The 15,152-nt window shown below is 38.6% G+C and overlaps 1 protein-coding gene across 1 annotated transcript in view; it reads right to left on the minus strand.

Moving 5' to 3' along the window:
- Positions 1-15,152, minus strand: part of DARS1 (aspartyl-tRNA synthetase 1) — a 75,353-nt gene that overhangs the window by 2,365 nt on the left and 57,836 nt on the right. The window contains exons 8-15 of the mRNA XM_073305361.1: positions 9,369-9,480; positions 7,315-7,449; positions 6,181-6,328; positions 5,038-5,184; positions 3,697-3,739; positions 2,146-2,226; positions 1,312-1,423; positions 3-74 (exon numbers count right to left, since the gene is read on the minus strand). Of these exons, the coding sequence (XP_073161462.1) occupies positions 3-74; positions 1,312-1,423; positions 2,146-2,226; positions 3,697-3,739; positions 5,038-5,184; positions 6,181-6,328; positions 7,315-7,449; positions 9,369-9,480 (850 nt within the window). The remainder of the gene's footprint in view (positions 1-2; positions 75-1,311; positions 1,424-2,145; positions 2,227-3,696; positions 3,740-5,037; positions 5,185-6,180; positions 6,329-7,314; positions 7,450-9,368; positions 9,481-15,152) is intronic.

The following is a 15,152-nucleotide window of genomic DNA, read 5'->3' on the forward strand; positions in this document are numbered from 1 at the left end:
ACCTATCCCACCACCTGCATGGGGAGGTGCACCAAAACGGAAGGAATCAATGTAAGCCTTTATTTTCTCCAAGTCTAGAGATGAAAATAATTTTTATTTTCATGCAGAGCTAATGTTTTATCTTACTAATATACTCAAAGAAGCCCAAAGACTAAATGCTTGGATGTGTCTATAATGATTCTACAAAACAAAAACTGGGCAATGAAGCTGTGAAACCAGATGTCAGTCTGTAGCCATCAAACAGATGTAAATAATGAAGCACTGTCTGGAAGCTATGACTTTATATGGAATATTCTCTTTAATTTATGAAACTCCATGAAGTCCCCTGATGTGATTTACTTGGGGAATGCCTTTTATAGTGGAATGACAGCTAGGCCTCTACTGTACATCATGGCGATCTTAACCCTTACAGAGCTAAGGAATATAATGGAACATTCGTGCTGGTACACTATACTGAGGAGCTGAAGCTCAGTGTACCCTCTTCAGCTTCTCTGTCTCCTCACAGCCACCAGCAGGAGACCTCTCCCAGCTGCTGTTCCTTACCTCCAAGATAGATGCACTGCCACCCTACTTGCTACCCTTCACAAAGTAGCCCAACTCAATACTCACCTCACCTCTGCTGATTCACTTCTGTTTTCCACACATTCTCTTCTGTCTCCCTCTATTATTCAGGCTGCATCCATGCTGATTCCCTCCCCAGTTCCACTGATGGATGTTCCCAACATGACCCATTTCCCCTCTTACTGGTTCAAAGCCCAAGGGTCACCAACAGTGGGGAGTTGCACTGAAAGTGGTATACCAGAAATCAGCATGACTTCACAGCTGCAGGTAACCATGCCAGGGTGGGACTTGCTCTGGTAAGAGTGCCCTGTCTGTTGCTGCAGAAGGCCTTCCTACTTCCTGTACTCTCTACAGCTCTTAGAAAATAGTTTATATGTTTTTCATAAGGATTAACAATATAATGGATTAAAAATGGTTAAATTAGAAATAAATTAGTTAATGTTGTGCAAGAGTCAGTATTACTATTGCAATATTGCACATGATTATGATATCAAACTGTCTCAAAATCTTTCCTGAAAGGTATAAAAAAAACATTCAGAACTCTCTTGATGCAAATGATTCAGACAAGGAGTATGCCTGTCATGCCTGAAACTAAAGACAGATATAGAGAAAAAGGTTTTGATTTCATGCTTCAATTTTGAACTGTTCTCTCCCTCATTACCAATGCTTTGCACAGATTTTGGAAGTCATATGAAAAAACAAATTCTATCTCACAATATATAATCTTTCGAAGTTTAAACATTTTATTACCAATGCCATGATGCTGGGCTCTTTCTGTCAGCAGCTGAGGATTGTGAATTCTCTGAGCCCCAGATAAAATCTCTTCCCCTCTCATGAACATATCATAGGAGTTGGAGTTTTTCTGGAAAGGAAAAGTTTGCATTTCATTAGTGATTGAAGTTGGAGAGAAGGGTGCATTTCCCACTGACACCTGCTCAGCCTGCAACCAGCCAACATGCACTTTTCAGTAACTTCACCTATGATACTTGATGCGGCGAGATGACGGTGTGAAGTACTGTGGGCTGCAGCAGCATCAGTAAGTAAATTCAGCTCTGCTTCCTGTCATCACATTCAGACAAACTTGATTTATGAACCTGAATTCTTCCACCTCCCTCTTTGTAGAATCACAACATTTATATTTGGAGTTTCAGCAAATGTAAAAATGCAGAGCCCATTCTGGCAACAATTTGGGGACTCCATACAAAAACTAAAGAAAACATAGCTTCCTCTACAGCTTTTATTCCCCTGTAAGAATAGTTTTGCTCTCCATGCATTAGTGACTACAGAAACAGCAGTACTCTATTAGACAAGGACTCTGCTGGGAAGTTTTCTCCTACAGGTTTCTAATATTTACAGCTCTGTTTTCTTTCTGGCAGATTTTTACTAGTAAATGTAACTGTAATACATGTATGGCCCATCAGACATTGTTTTACTCCTAATACCAATGTGAATAACAAATCTTATTGGAACTGCAGATCACATAAAAAAAGTTTTTAACTCAGCTGTGCTTTGTCAGATTAGGTTTTCATAGCTAGATTAAAACTTTGCTTTTTCACACTGACAACACTACACAACTTTACTTACGGGATTTCCTGGGTCCGGCATTGTATAGAAAGGCCTCACAGCCAGAGGATATTTGTCAAGAATATAGAAGTCTGTATCATACTGTAAGAAGACCAAATATTTTAATAAAGTGAATACTAGATCAAATGGGGTGAGGTGAGGGTTACATAGAGGAAGCCACAATCAATGATTGTTTTAAATCTAAACAAAAGGTCTGTTAGTTTAAAACCTCATCTTTTTATTAACTTTTGCACAATTTAAGAAAAGGAGAAACAGTTGGTCCATTTATTTCACCATATCTTAGCTTGAAAAACAATAGTTAAAAAGGGGTACTACTATACTATCTTTACTAGATTTTTGGACACAAAAATGAGCTCTAGCATTCTTGAATATAAAATTCCTTGTCCCAATAAATGTGGTGTTTTTTCTAAATTTGCCAAACACAGATTTTCCCTTCTCCCACCATTCCTAATGGAAGCCAGACTAAAGGGCTACATTTTATTTATGTTCTTAGTGCACCAGGTTGAATGTACTCAGAATGATGTTTATCAGTGAACTAGTTACTGCAAAACTACCAGGAGAAACTCACATTGTGTTTTGGTTAGAGCAACTAAAAATCTTTTCTGGGAAGAGTAGTTTTTTAAAGCATTATCATTTTGAAATTTACAATCTATGAGATGGTAAAAAATAAATATTAAAAAACCCAATAAAAAGATATTCAAATATTTACTTTATAGTTTGCTTTTAAGAACAATTATTCATGTGAAAGAAAATAAACTGTCAATAGATTGATGAATAGTAAAAAAAAAAAAAAAAAAAACACCTCGCACACATATCTAGAACAGAGATCCCCAAACTGTGGGGTGCACCCCCCCTCGGAAGGTGTGTAGAAACGTTTGGGGAGGCCACAGCAACCCCGTAGGGGGGCGGGGAGGGAGCATCACCCAGCCCCAGCCCTGCACCTGGCCCTATCCCCAGCTTTGGTGCGGCTCCACACCCAGCCAGGGGCTTGGCACCCCAGCTACAGCTCCACTCCTGGCCCCACCTCTGCCCCCAGCTGCAGCTCTCTTCCAGGCCTGGGGCCGAGGCCGGGGCCAGGACCGGTGGTGCACCTGGCCGTGGACCAGGCTGCAGGCCCCCACCGTGGCCAGCTGCAGCTCTACTCCCGCCCCTAGCCTCGGCCCCTTGCTGCAGCTCTGTTCTCAACCCCACTCCTGGCCCCAGACCCACCCCCAGCTGCGACTCCAACCTCAACCCTCTTACCCCGTCCACATTCCCACTCCCCCCATCCAGACCTGCAGCCCCACTCCCAGCCCCAAGGGGTACGGACAGGGGTAAGCGGGGGGCACGCCCCTCAAAAGTTTGGGGACGACTAACTACAATAATCATTGAGGAAGTCTTATGTCAATCATAGAATGCTGCCCAAATGACTCTGGCCTGTTCTGAAAACAGCCTGAATTAAAGATGCAAAAAGCTGTTTTGTACAAAACAGATATTTCTCTCTAGTTTTCTATGTTGAGATTAACCTTCAGTTTTAATAAAGAGAGTAATTTATTCTGAAGTGATAGTTACCTTCTCTTTCACCAGACGACCCAGAAGCTTTTCATTTGGTGTGCTGAAAAGAAATATTCTCACCATCAGAATATATCAACTTAGACCTTTACCAGACATACACCTCAAAGAACTAAACAGATTTATATCTGATGGGTTCCCCCACACCCTCCCTTGGAAAACATACAAATAGTTCCTGAATATTTTTAGATCCTACAACTCAGAATTTTAAAAACATTAATCACATTTCTTTGTGTTCTTAAATGAAGTATGGTAGTGTCCTAAAACATCCCACTTTGCAGACATATAACCCCCCTGAATTAACTAATATCTACATATGTGCTTGCTATTACCTTGCTAGTTCTTCTCACATTATTTTGATTAGTGAAAGACTATGGGCCTGATTCCCCACTGCCGTGCACCTTGCACAGTCATTGACACTTGTGTAAAATGGGTGTAAAATGCTACCACTTAGATATGGAAATAAGCATTTTGCAATATTGTGCCCTTAGACTGCAACCTTTTGGGGGCAGAGATCTGTTATTTTTATTTACCTGTAGAGTAACACACACCTCTATGTTTTTGTACATATGTGAAAGAACAGAAATGTTTTAATGTAGTAAATGTACTTGGAAGCTATTGTGAACCCACAGGGCCTTTATCCAACTTCCACTGATATCAGTGAGAATTAGATCAGGACCAACGTTAAACAGGAAAAAATGTATAGCCAATTTCCATAGTAGAAGGAGTGATTAATAAGCAAGATTTTTGACTGGAGAGTTTTTGAACTAAAATCACGCACAGATTCCTGCCACTGCTAGGCAGAAAAGTGTTTTATTCTTAAAAGGAGTTCCACCCTCTTCGTACTTTTAAAAAGAAAAGGAGTACTTGTGGCACCTTAGAGACTAACCAATTTATTAGAGCATAAGCTTTCGTGAGCTACAGCTCACTTCCTCAGATGTTTTGAAGTGTTCCTTCAGATGTGAGGAAGTGAGCTGTAGCTCACAAAAGCTTATGCTCTAATAAATTGGTTAGTCTCTAAGGTGCCACAAGTACTCCTTTTCTTTTTGCGAATACAGACTAACACGGCTGTTACTCTGAAACCTTCGTACTTTTAGTTTGTTTTGTGTTGGGTTCCAGGGCTTTCTAAGGTATAAAATCTACAGTGGAAAAAAAAATTATTATTTTCACATTCAGTCACTTTAATTTTTTAACAGATATGGTCTAGTTTATTCTTCATTTCAAAACTTGTGATGTGCTCTCCTGCTCTTTGGTCACACAATGCAAAATTGACACCTTAACAACAGATGGTGCTAGACCACTTTTACAAGATTGTGCTACATTCCAACAATATGTATGTACCTTAGATCGTCTTCATCACCCATCTCTACTCCAGCTTCCCTGAGCATAGCCAGAGCTTCACGGTACTCCAGCCTCAGAGTTGGCTCCAAAAACTTAAATGGTTCACAAGGAAACTGTTTGTTCACTGTCAGAATTTCAGTTTGAAACCTGTATACATTGGGGAGGGAGGAGGGGCGGAGAGGAGAGGTATTTAATTTGCAGTGGAGCAATAAGCTTACAATTGCAGTGCATATTTTTGCCACAAGAAGTCACTCTTGCAACACACAAAAACTAATTTGAAGCAGTTTCTAGGAGAGTTCTATATAATCAAAACTGAATGTTATCCAAGATAATGCAATCCCCATTTAAATATTACAGAAGTTAAATATTTTAACACTACTCTTGCTGCTTCATTCCTCTCTCAAGAAGTAACTGACTGACCAGATTATTCCTCATAATCATTGCTCTTAAAAACAAAACAAAAAAACCCAACCCTCTTTACTAGCTCTACTCCTTTGAAATTAAGTATTACGTAAATCCAACATTAAAAAAGCAGATTTCCTTTTGGTCGGGTAATAAGATCTGTGTTTCTGGCAGCAAGATACTGTATAATCTGTAAATGGATGTTAGATTTCCTCCCAGAACTTGATGAGCTAGATTTGTCATGTGAGGTATGTAGCAAAAAATGGAATACACTGTTCTTGGCTTTCATAGCAGATAATGCTGACTACTACAATAAACAGGATTCTAAAAAAATTTCTGTAAGAGCAAATATATAGCTCAACATCAAAATAAGGACAAAGAGTTTGTATGTGCACAAAAGTAAGGACATTTAAATTTGAGGACAGATAATTTCTTTTAGGAGGCCATTCCAACAGAAGAACAGTGAGTTTTCTTAATGCCCTCTGACATACCCTAGGAATTACAGCCCCAGGTAGAAAAAGATCATTTCCTGTCCTGATTCTTCAGTGAATTCCAAAATCTAAGATGCACAGGGCAAGTCTAGCAGAGTAAGAGCTTTAATTCTGAAGCGCTCTCGGTATAAATCAGGTTCCTAGCAGTTATTTGACAGAGCGAGGATGGAGCGCCCACTACTTTCCTGTGAGGACCCTAGAGATCTCAAGCAGATGAAGCTGTTCACGGAATGAAAAATGCTCTGTTTACCTTTCTTGAAGTCCCTTGAATATCTGTACTAAGGTGTCCGCAATCTCATCAACCACTTCATGATAGTGGTAATTAAAAGCCATTTCAATATCCAGACCAACAAACTCAGTTAGGTGTCTGTGTGTATTGGAGTCCTCAGCTCTAAACACTGTAAAATTAGAGTACAAATGCTGAATGATCTTGTATCCTAAAGAAAATGACTACAATAGTTTTTGATTTACAAAAAATAACTCAGACAATCACATCATGTCTTGCATCAATCATGCACTGCTGTATGTGAGCATGACAATTCCTTTTACTTAAAACCACATACAACTCTTCCTGTAGAGATGGGCTGTCCCCAGAGCTTAATTTTGGTAATGAGCAAGACTATAACATTTGGTACCTTTAGAAATCTCTAGTTCTCTTACGTTAGAAGTTGTTCTGCCAATTTAGAAATAAATCACTAGTTACCAACTTTAAATGTACTAGTTTTACAGTTCTGAGAAAGATATATGTTAGTGCTCAGCAGACACTATTTCTGTTTTTCAAAAGCTTTTGAGGAAAGGGAGATTGGAAATCAAGGCCTAGGGTTCTTTGCTCTAAATCCAATTTACATTGGGGGTGTTGTTTAAATGAAGTTGTTGGTAGATATACAAACACAGGATGGGTGCATTTTAGGAATTAAAATAAATTTAAAGAATGTAAAAAACTATGCATATTTTTAACTGCTTGGTATTGGACAAGTGAAGAATGTTCATCAAGAATCATCAGCTTCTGGCATCACAGAGTTAGTAGATACTTTGCTAGCTTGTTTTAGCTCATCATTGAATTATTGACTTCCATTCCAGACCTCCCTCTTTTTCATCCCTGGGCCTGGAATATTACATAGCAACATCTGCTAGAGAACACCAGTGCTTTCTATCAACGCATCTGACTTGAGCATTGCACTTTTATTCCATCAGCTTACCCCTTAAACACTGTCATTATGTCAGTCCAATTAGTAGCCCTTCCTTGAAACTTTTGTTCAGTATGTAGAGAAAGCAGCAAAAGGAATCAAACGTTCAGTGTGTGCACATCATCTCATTTGTCACAGGCTTGCTCTAAGCCATCACTGCAGCATGAAAAACTCTGATAAAACAAAGTTATTCTGACCTGGTCCAATGCAGAAAACCTTTTCGAAGTCAGCACAAATACACATCTGCTTGTACAGTTGTGGGGACTGAGCCAGGTAGGCACTGCTTTTGAAGTAGGATACAGTAAACACATTGGCTCCTCCTTCACTGGGAGCTGAAAAAGCAAGTGTTCACAACAATTAAAATATAAACTTACAAAATCTGAGGTTGATCTATTCAAGTACCTTTGGGTTCGTATGTAAAGTTTAGGATGAGATATTTCAAAACCAATTAGGAGAATATACATAGAGCAACCATTAATTTCAATGGGAATTGTATGTCTAAATCCTTTACTCAGTTTAGGGGTGTAACACGCTGGGCATAAAAAGTTATCCTGAAAAAGCAAGAGCATGCGCACTTGCGTGCAAAGTCATAAGGAGCCAAGAACTCCTGCATTCTAATCCCACAACTGAAACCGACTCCCTTCTGTGCCCTCAGGTGAGTCACTTTACTGTTCTGTTTCTCTGTCTATAATATGAGAAAAATACTTTCCTACCTAGCTAACAAAGGATGTTGTGAGGAATTGTTAGCTAATGTTCTTAAAGAGTTTTGAAGATGAGAGAGTACTATGTAAATACTGAAAGATTATTATCTCTTCCATGAAGATGAGCTTTTCTCTTTTACCAATACCCTCTCTCCTCAAACTCATGCACAAAAATTGTTATGCCATTTGAGTTACAACACAACTTTCCCCCACAAAGATCTCAGATTTTCAGCAGCTATTTTTGCACATTCTCAGTAGAAATGTCTTAATTTAAGTAAATACGGTAACATAATTATTCTTGAGCATGGAGCAACAACTTTTGAAATCTCAAAGACTGAAAACAGCTAAGATATGAAAATTAGCATAGACTGTACCTACTTTACTTAACGATTTTGCATAAACATAACCTCACTGAAACAAATAAGATGTTTGCACTATTGGTATGCAACACAGTAAGAATGGCACACTTCCTGGTGGGTCATATGCAGAGAGACCCTGTGAGCCATTTGTACTACAGCATCATTTCATAGTTTTATAACACAGAGACATCTAACATGAAGGTGGTGAACTGCTGCATTCAGTGAGATTTTGTGTAGTAAGACAATTGCTTACGTATATTAGGTTATAAAAAGGCTGCTGTTACAGTCTCAGCTGACAACTGGTTTCATAAAATGAGAATTACAAAATCCACTTCTAAGAAAGATGTCTGGGTAAGGCACATCCAAGAAAGAATACCACCACTAATACTTTGCCCTGATACAGCACCTTCCATCAGAGAACTGCCATATACCTTAGCAACATCACTGATGCCTCACATACCTGACAGGCACATACCATCTCCCAATTTACAGATGGGAGAAGTGAGGCACTGAGCCGTTAACTGACTTGCTCAGAGTCACACAGCAAATCAGTGGCAGAGCCAGGAACAGAATCTACATTTCCCAGCTCCTAGTCATGTGCATTAGCCATTAGGCCATGCTTCTATGCAAAGCTATGTTAGCAGCTTCAAATAACCTTATTTTGCTCTCTATAGATCTGACAACTTGCAATATTTTCTACCATGGAATGATCTTATGTTCAGTATCAAGGGAGAGAAGACTCTTCTGTGGGGAAGCTGCATTTAAGTTAGAAAACTACATACAAGTCTCCTCTTGTTTATGTAACCAGGTGCATCTGATTTTAGATTGGTGGTACCCAACATTCAAGAGTGTTCAGGTTCAAGAGCAATCTTTGTTTAACTTAACAGAATTTTTACATGCCCATGAGAGACTGCAAGTCAGCTAAGAATAATCCTTTCTTGTCAGGAGTACTAACACTAAAAGGTGCAAGCACTGGGCCAACTACTAACATCTAGGGATAGGAGAACAACAGAACACACTGTTTTTCCTTTCTAGAAGATGCTATTCTAAACTTAAAAGATAGTAATTTATTGCTTGTTAAAAAGAAAAAAAAATCATCATTTTTCAGCCCCCCAAATAACAATCCAGTATCGCTGTGCTAAGTAAATGCCATCCCTCAGATTTGTAGTTGGTAATTAAACCACACAGTACCTGAGATGATTTTGGGAGTCTGAATTTCCACAAACCCCTTGTGAATGAGAGTTTCTCGAAAGAGCTGACAGATACCAGACTGAAGGTGGAAGACAGCTTGACTAGTACAGGTCTATAAGAAAGGAAATAAAATAATTAATCCTGAATTAGTTTTACTTGCTGAACTTTATTACTTTTGTCATGACCATGGAATGTTTAAGCTATTCTCTCAGGAGTGCTTATCCCATATTCCCAATGGCCTGAAAAGAGAGAAATCTGAACTGAGAATTACTGATTACCCGAAAACAGTAATAGCAAAGGTAACAAGTGAAACCCTTTTACTTCACTTTACAATGCATACAGTTACAAGAAGGCACTAATGTGAATTTTACGCCCTCTTAAAGAACCACTAAGTTGTGAGATACATCATGCTTCTCCAAGACTAGATTTACAGTACGATAACACTGTAAAAGCTAAATCTACTAGGAAGCTTTCATTGCATTGAACCAAAACAGATGCAGAAATATATAATGGATTAGTTTTAAATGAATACAAGATAAAAACAATGACCTTGGTACAACACATAAGGGAGAAAAAACTGTTTAGTCCTGTTAAAGGACCACTGAAATACAGGGCCTTTGGAGGTGATATAAGATGTACATATAGACATAACCCCCCCCAAACGAGACATAAAAGCATTTAAATTTTCCCACAAAAACTGGTCAAGTAAACTGCCTTTTGTTCAGTCTTTCCCATGTTTGCTGCAAAATGTAAATCACCTTTTAAAGTGAAAACCTTAAAAAAAACGGTTATAAGAATATTGCTTTTCATGTGTGCAACAGTTAACGCACTTGTACATCTAAGTGCACTAAATATTCCTGTAACGCTTTCTGGAGCTCTGGTGTAAAAAAAGTAAGTCAATGCTGAAAAATACTTCAATACGTCAACACTGAACCCACATCTGATTTCATGCATATACAGCATGAAACCTGACAGTTAGTGATCTACAGCTGTATATAAATATATCAGATCTTTCAGTTGCTTGCAGGAGTTAACTTTTTTTCAAAAAAATATGATCTGCGTCATAGCACTGTTTACTTCTTCTTTCTGCAGTGTATCTGACTTTTCAGTTAGGTGAGGAGAGACTTGTGGTTTTTCACATGACATGCCACCAAACCACATATACCCATAAACCAATCAAAACAAATCACAATCATCCAAGTTTAGACAGACAGCATACTGAATGCTTGGAAACAAACCTAGGCTCAGCTCCATCGGAAGATGAAAATTTCACTCAACTCAAAAAGCAAAATAGAAAGCTATAAAATATAGTGCCTTGTAATAAAATGCCAATAAACTCTAAATTATCAGTCTGATTACATGTTTTGGTGATGAGTGAGACTCTCTTCATAGTTGCTGGAGTTTTCACAGACTAATGTCTTAACCACAACTGTACTCCCAATACTTTCAGAATGTGGAAACTAAGGTTTTGAACAACGGTTAAGAAATGAGTCCTCTCTACCTTTTTTCAACCCCTGCCCTGCTCAGTTTCCAAAATATATTCACTCCAAGAGGCAGGCACAGATGCCAAGACAACGAATTGACCTCAAGTCTTGTGGGCTTAGGCATTGCAGTATAGAGTGCTATATCCAGAACATGGGAATGATCCAGAGGGATATTTTTCTGTTTTGCAATTTAATACTGAAAAGTTGGAAGATATTGTCCACCAGATGATGACCATCCAAGCCATCAAATTTGGGACCTAAATTGTCAGTGCCTTATATCTGATTACGAAGGAGATATGTGCTATTATATGGCACTAATTGATATGCCACTATCAAAATGCTCACAAAGGCAAGTTCCTAGAGTATTCCTTTTAGGTGGCAGAGTAATAATGCCTCTTCCATATGTTTGATGGACTACCATTAATTCTATGAGAGAGAGAATTCCTGGGCTACAAAATCATGAAAAAGAAAAAGAAATGGGATTTTGCTATACCTCTTCCTTCCCAATCTGAAAGCAATTATTTGTTCTGCAGCCTAAAACTGTACACAGTAATACGGCCAGCTGAGATCTAACCATTCTCTTTTATAAGTAGTTTCCCCAAGAATTCCTCTTCTATTTCTTTAGCAAGACCAAAGAGCAAAGACCATGGCTTCTTAATCCCACATACAGTACTAAGTTCTCTTTAAAAAAAAAAAAAAAAAAGTGAGTATTTGTGAAAGTTGTCAGATTGACAGGCCTAGAGATCGATGCTTTTATTTAGTTACATAATGGGTACAGCACAAGCAGTGACAATGCAACCCTCTCCAAAGTGCCTCAATGCTGACCTGATAGGACCACCTCCAAAGGTGATATGGTAGTTGATTTTCAATGCTCATTCAATCATTGGCTTCTCTGTGGAGACTGCCAAGAAGGGTACCTATTTAAAGTCCATTGTGATGTGGAAAACCTATTCAGCGGGAATTAGACAGGCCACCAACTCATTTCACACAGGCTGCTAAAGAGCCATCACTACCAATGTAAAACAAATTCAAACTGCTGACCTAGAAGTGAAAAGCTCTGTATCCTATTACCAGTTTCCTGAGCCAGCCAGTCCTGAACTGAAGATGTGACAAATTATTCCCTGTCAATATGAAGCAACACCTCGCTCATTTAAACATTTTCACTACATTAAAATAAGCCTTAGGACAACACAGATCTAAACTGAACTGGCTAAAGAAAGGAATTCAAACTGTCACCCTATCCTTAACTATCTCAGCTGATGTATCTAGTATTGTGGGGTTTTACAGTGGTATGCAATGCTGTTACCCATGTGCTACAATACCTAAGTACAAAAGACCAAATTAAACAGTTACAAGCTCTGACTGTGAATAATTTTTACTATTGCCTTTAAAAAAGTTACACCACCATTATTATTATTCCTACAACACAAAACCTTCCACTGATATATTGGCAAATTACATTGTCCGTGTCCATTCCATTGTCTGTGAAGATTCCTTCATAGAATTAAACGGGAAATTGAAACAAACACATGCTACTTATATGTTATACCCATTGCAGTATTAATGTTCCAAGTAGGTCTTCTGATTTGGTTTCATATGCCAGCTCATCTGGTCTCTGTCACAAACAATGGAAGAAATCCTGCTAACAATTTGAATCTTATGCTTTCTTGGTCATAATCTCTTCCCATTTTCAGCTATCAACTACTATTTTTTGGCCATTTTAATAATACAAAGTAGAATTAAAAATAAGCTACATTTTAAAGATATAATTAAGCTTGTAAATATATAGTGAGCACATTTCAGTCAAAAGGGGTTGTCTACAATAGAGTGACTGTAGCCATACAAAATACCTAGACAGAGAAAGAAGTGGTTCCAATGGAATTGAGGGCGCTTAGCACCTTGCAGGACTGAGTTATAAGAGAGTAGCAATTTGAGCTCAGACGGGCAGAGCCAGGAACTATGAGTACAGCTAAGATTTTGTCATGGATATTTTTAGTAAAAGTCACGGACAGGCGCAGACAATAAAGAAAAATTCACAGAAGCCTGTGCCCTGTCTCTGACTTTTACAAAAACTAGCCATGATAAAATGGGAAGGGGCTAGGCAGCTGTGGGGTGGCTAAAAGCTCCAGGGCCCCCACCACCCATGGGGGCTCAGAGCTCCAGGGTCCCTCTGACCCCCATGATGGCAGGGAGCTGCAGGGTCCCCCTGCCACATCCCCAGGGGTAGGGAGCTGCGGGGATCCCAACAATTGCTGAAGAGGTGTTTATGCTCAACCAAACTATTTTTTTTTAAATGGTGTGCAAAAGGAGTAAGCATTCTTTATATTTATTCTGCAATGAATGAAAAGTCAGTGCCTATTGCAGGCTCAGAACTATTAGTTTAAAGCATTTGTCACTAACATGTGAAAGAATATTTTCATCCAGGTAAAAACAGTTTCTTTGTATTACTAGTGAAGTAGTCAGAACAACCAGGTTTCAGAGTAGCAGCCGTGTTAGTCTGTATCCGCAAAAAGAACAGGAATACTTGTGGCATCTTAGAGACTAAAAAATTTATTTGAGCATAAGCTTTCATGAGCTACTGCATGCATCCGATGAAGTGAGCTGTAGCTCACGAAAGCTTATGCTCAAATAAACTGGTTAGTCTCTAAGGTGCCAGAAGTACTCCTGTTCTTTTTTCAGAACTACCACTTACTTAAAAGTAGTACTCCATACATTTAAAATCGGCAACAACACACCGGAAATGGCCTTTGCTGGATATATGTATTAGGAATTTTGACAAATCCAAACTATTCATAACTTTAAAAAAAGACTAAATTTTTACATCTTGCTTTTTACAACCTATACCCATTTAAATATACAGAGAAGCAGAAAACAATTCATAAAAGGAATTCTGAAGCATTTACTGCTGCTTTCTGCCTACTATAACTGACTGACTTCCAACTATTACAAGAATCACTAAACAGCAAAATTAAAAAGGGAGAAATAATGCAATTTCTCATTCTCAACATCTAGATTAAAGTTTGCAATTTAAAGTTCTTGCCCGGTGATAAAACATGCTTTTAAAAATGCATCTGGTCTCAATCTCCAAAAAAGGTTTGAAATAAACTGTGTTATATTCAAATGTCAGTGTTATTTTATAGTAGCAATAATAAAATGTGAGTTTGAACTTTGTTTTCAAAATGCTAGAGACCGTATTACACTTTCCCTCCCAAATAATCTCCAGTAGGATAAAAGAAAATACACATCTGCTTCCTCATTCCTGCTTAAGAGTCACTTTCATGAAAACTTACAGCTATTTTCTGCAGTAAGGAAACTGAATGCATCATATACTGAAGTCAGGCTTGAAGCCATTGAATATTTTGAAAGAACCATATTTAGATAGTGCACACTCTGGACTGTCAAATAATTTGTTCTAATGTTTATATCTTACTACAGATTCCAAGCTTAATGGCTGTACACTGCTCTGAAAAAAACCCCCAAAAACACTAAAGTGTAATTGGTTCTGTGGATCAGACTTAATGCAGTTCTGCACAGGCACATTATATGTGTGTGATCAGACCTAACTGCAGAAGCAGAGCTGATAAATGCTCTGTGTGATCTGAGCCAAATCTTTTGTTCAAGCAAGACTCCTGTTGAAGTTAATGGGAGTTTTGCCAGAGTAAGGACTCTAGGATTTAGTCCATCATTAAACTATGGTGAACTTGATTTGATATTCCATTCCCCAGACAGACACTCCAGGAAGCAAAACTCTGAATCTGTTTTTCATCTGTTTATACTCCTCTTTTTATTTAACCATTCTTGACATACGGCTGTGAAATACTGGGGTACAATTCAGACTAGTGGGGGGCTCTGTTATCCCTGCCCTGAAACTGTGGCTGCCTAATGCCTTGCTTAAGTAGCTCCTACCTGGGCTGCTCACAAACAGCCTTCCAGCATTCAAATCATGCCCTGAGTGTCTGTATGTAACTGGAGCCTGCCAGCTATACCCTGGCTCTCACCAGCCTTGATTACACTGCAAGGTGACCCAAAAACTCCCCACTCCTGGATCTTCCCCCAGAAATGCATGTCCTGTACTGCCCAGCCCACTCTGGGACCGTACAAATATATTAGTTCATTATTCTTTGACGGAATAATATGTCGTCATCTTATCTTAAATAGTTACCCAGACAGTTCAACTTAAATACACTGGATTAGATAAAACAGTACAAGTTTATTAACTATGAAGAGATAGATTTTGAGTATAAGTAATGAGGCATAAAATTTGGAAATGGTTATAAGAAATAAAACGCTTACTAGTATC

This window comes from Lepidochelys kempii, chromosome 11, assembly GCF_965140265.1.
Source record: "Lepidochelys kempii isolate rLepKem1 chromosome 11, rLepKem1.hap2, whole genome shotgun sequence".
Taxonomy (NCBI): Eukaryota; Metazoa; Chordata; order Testudines; family Cheloniidae; genus Lepidochelys; species Lepidochelys kempii.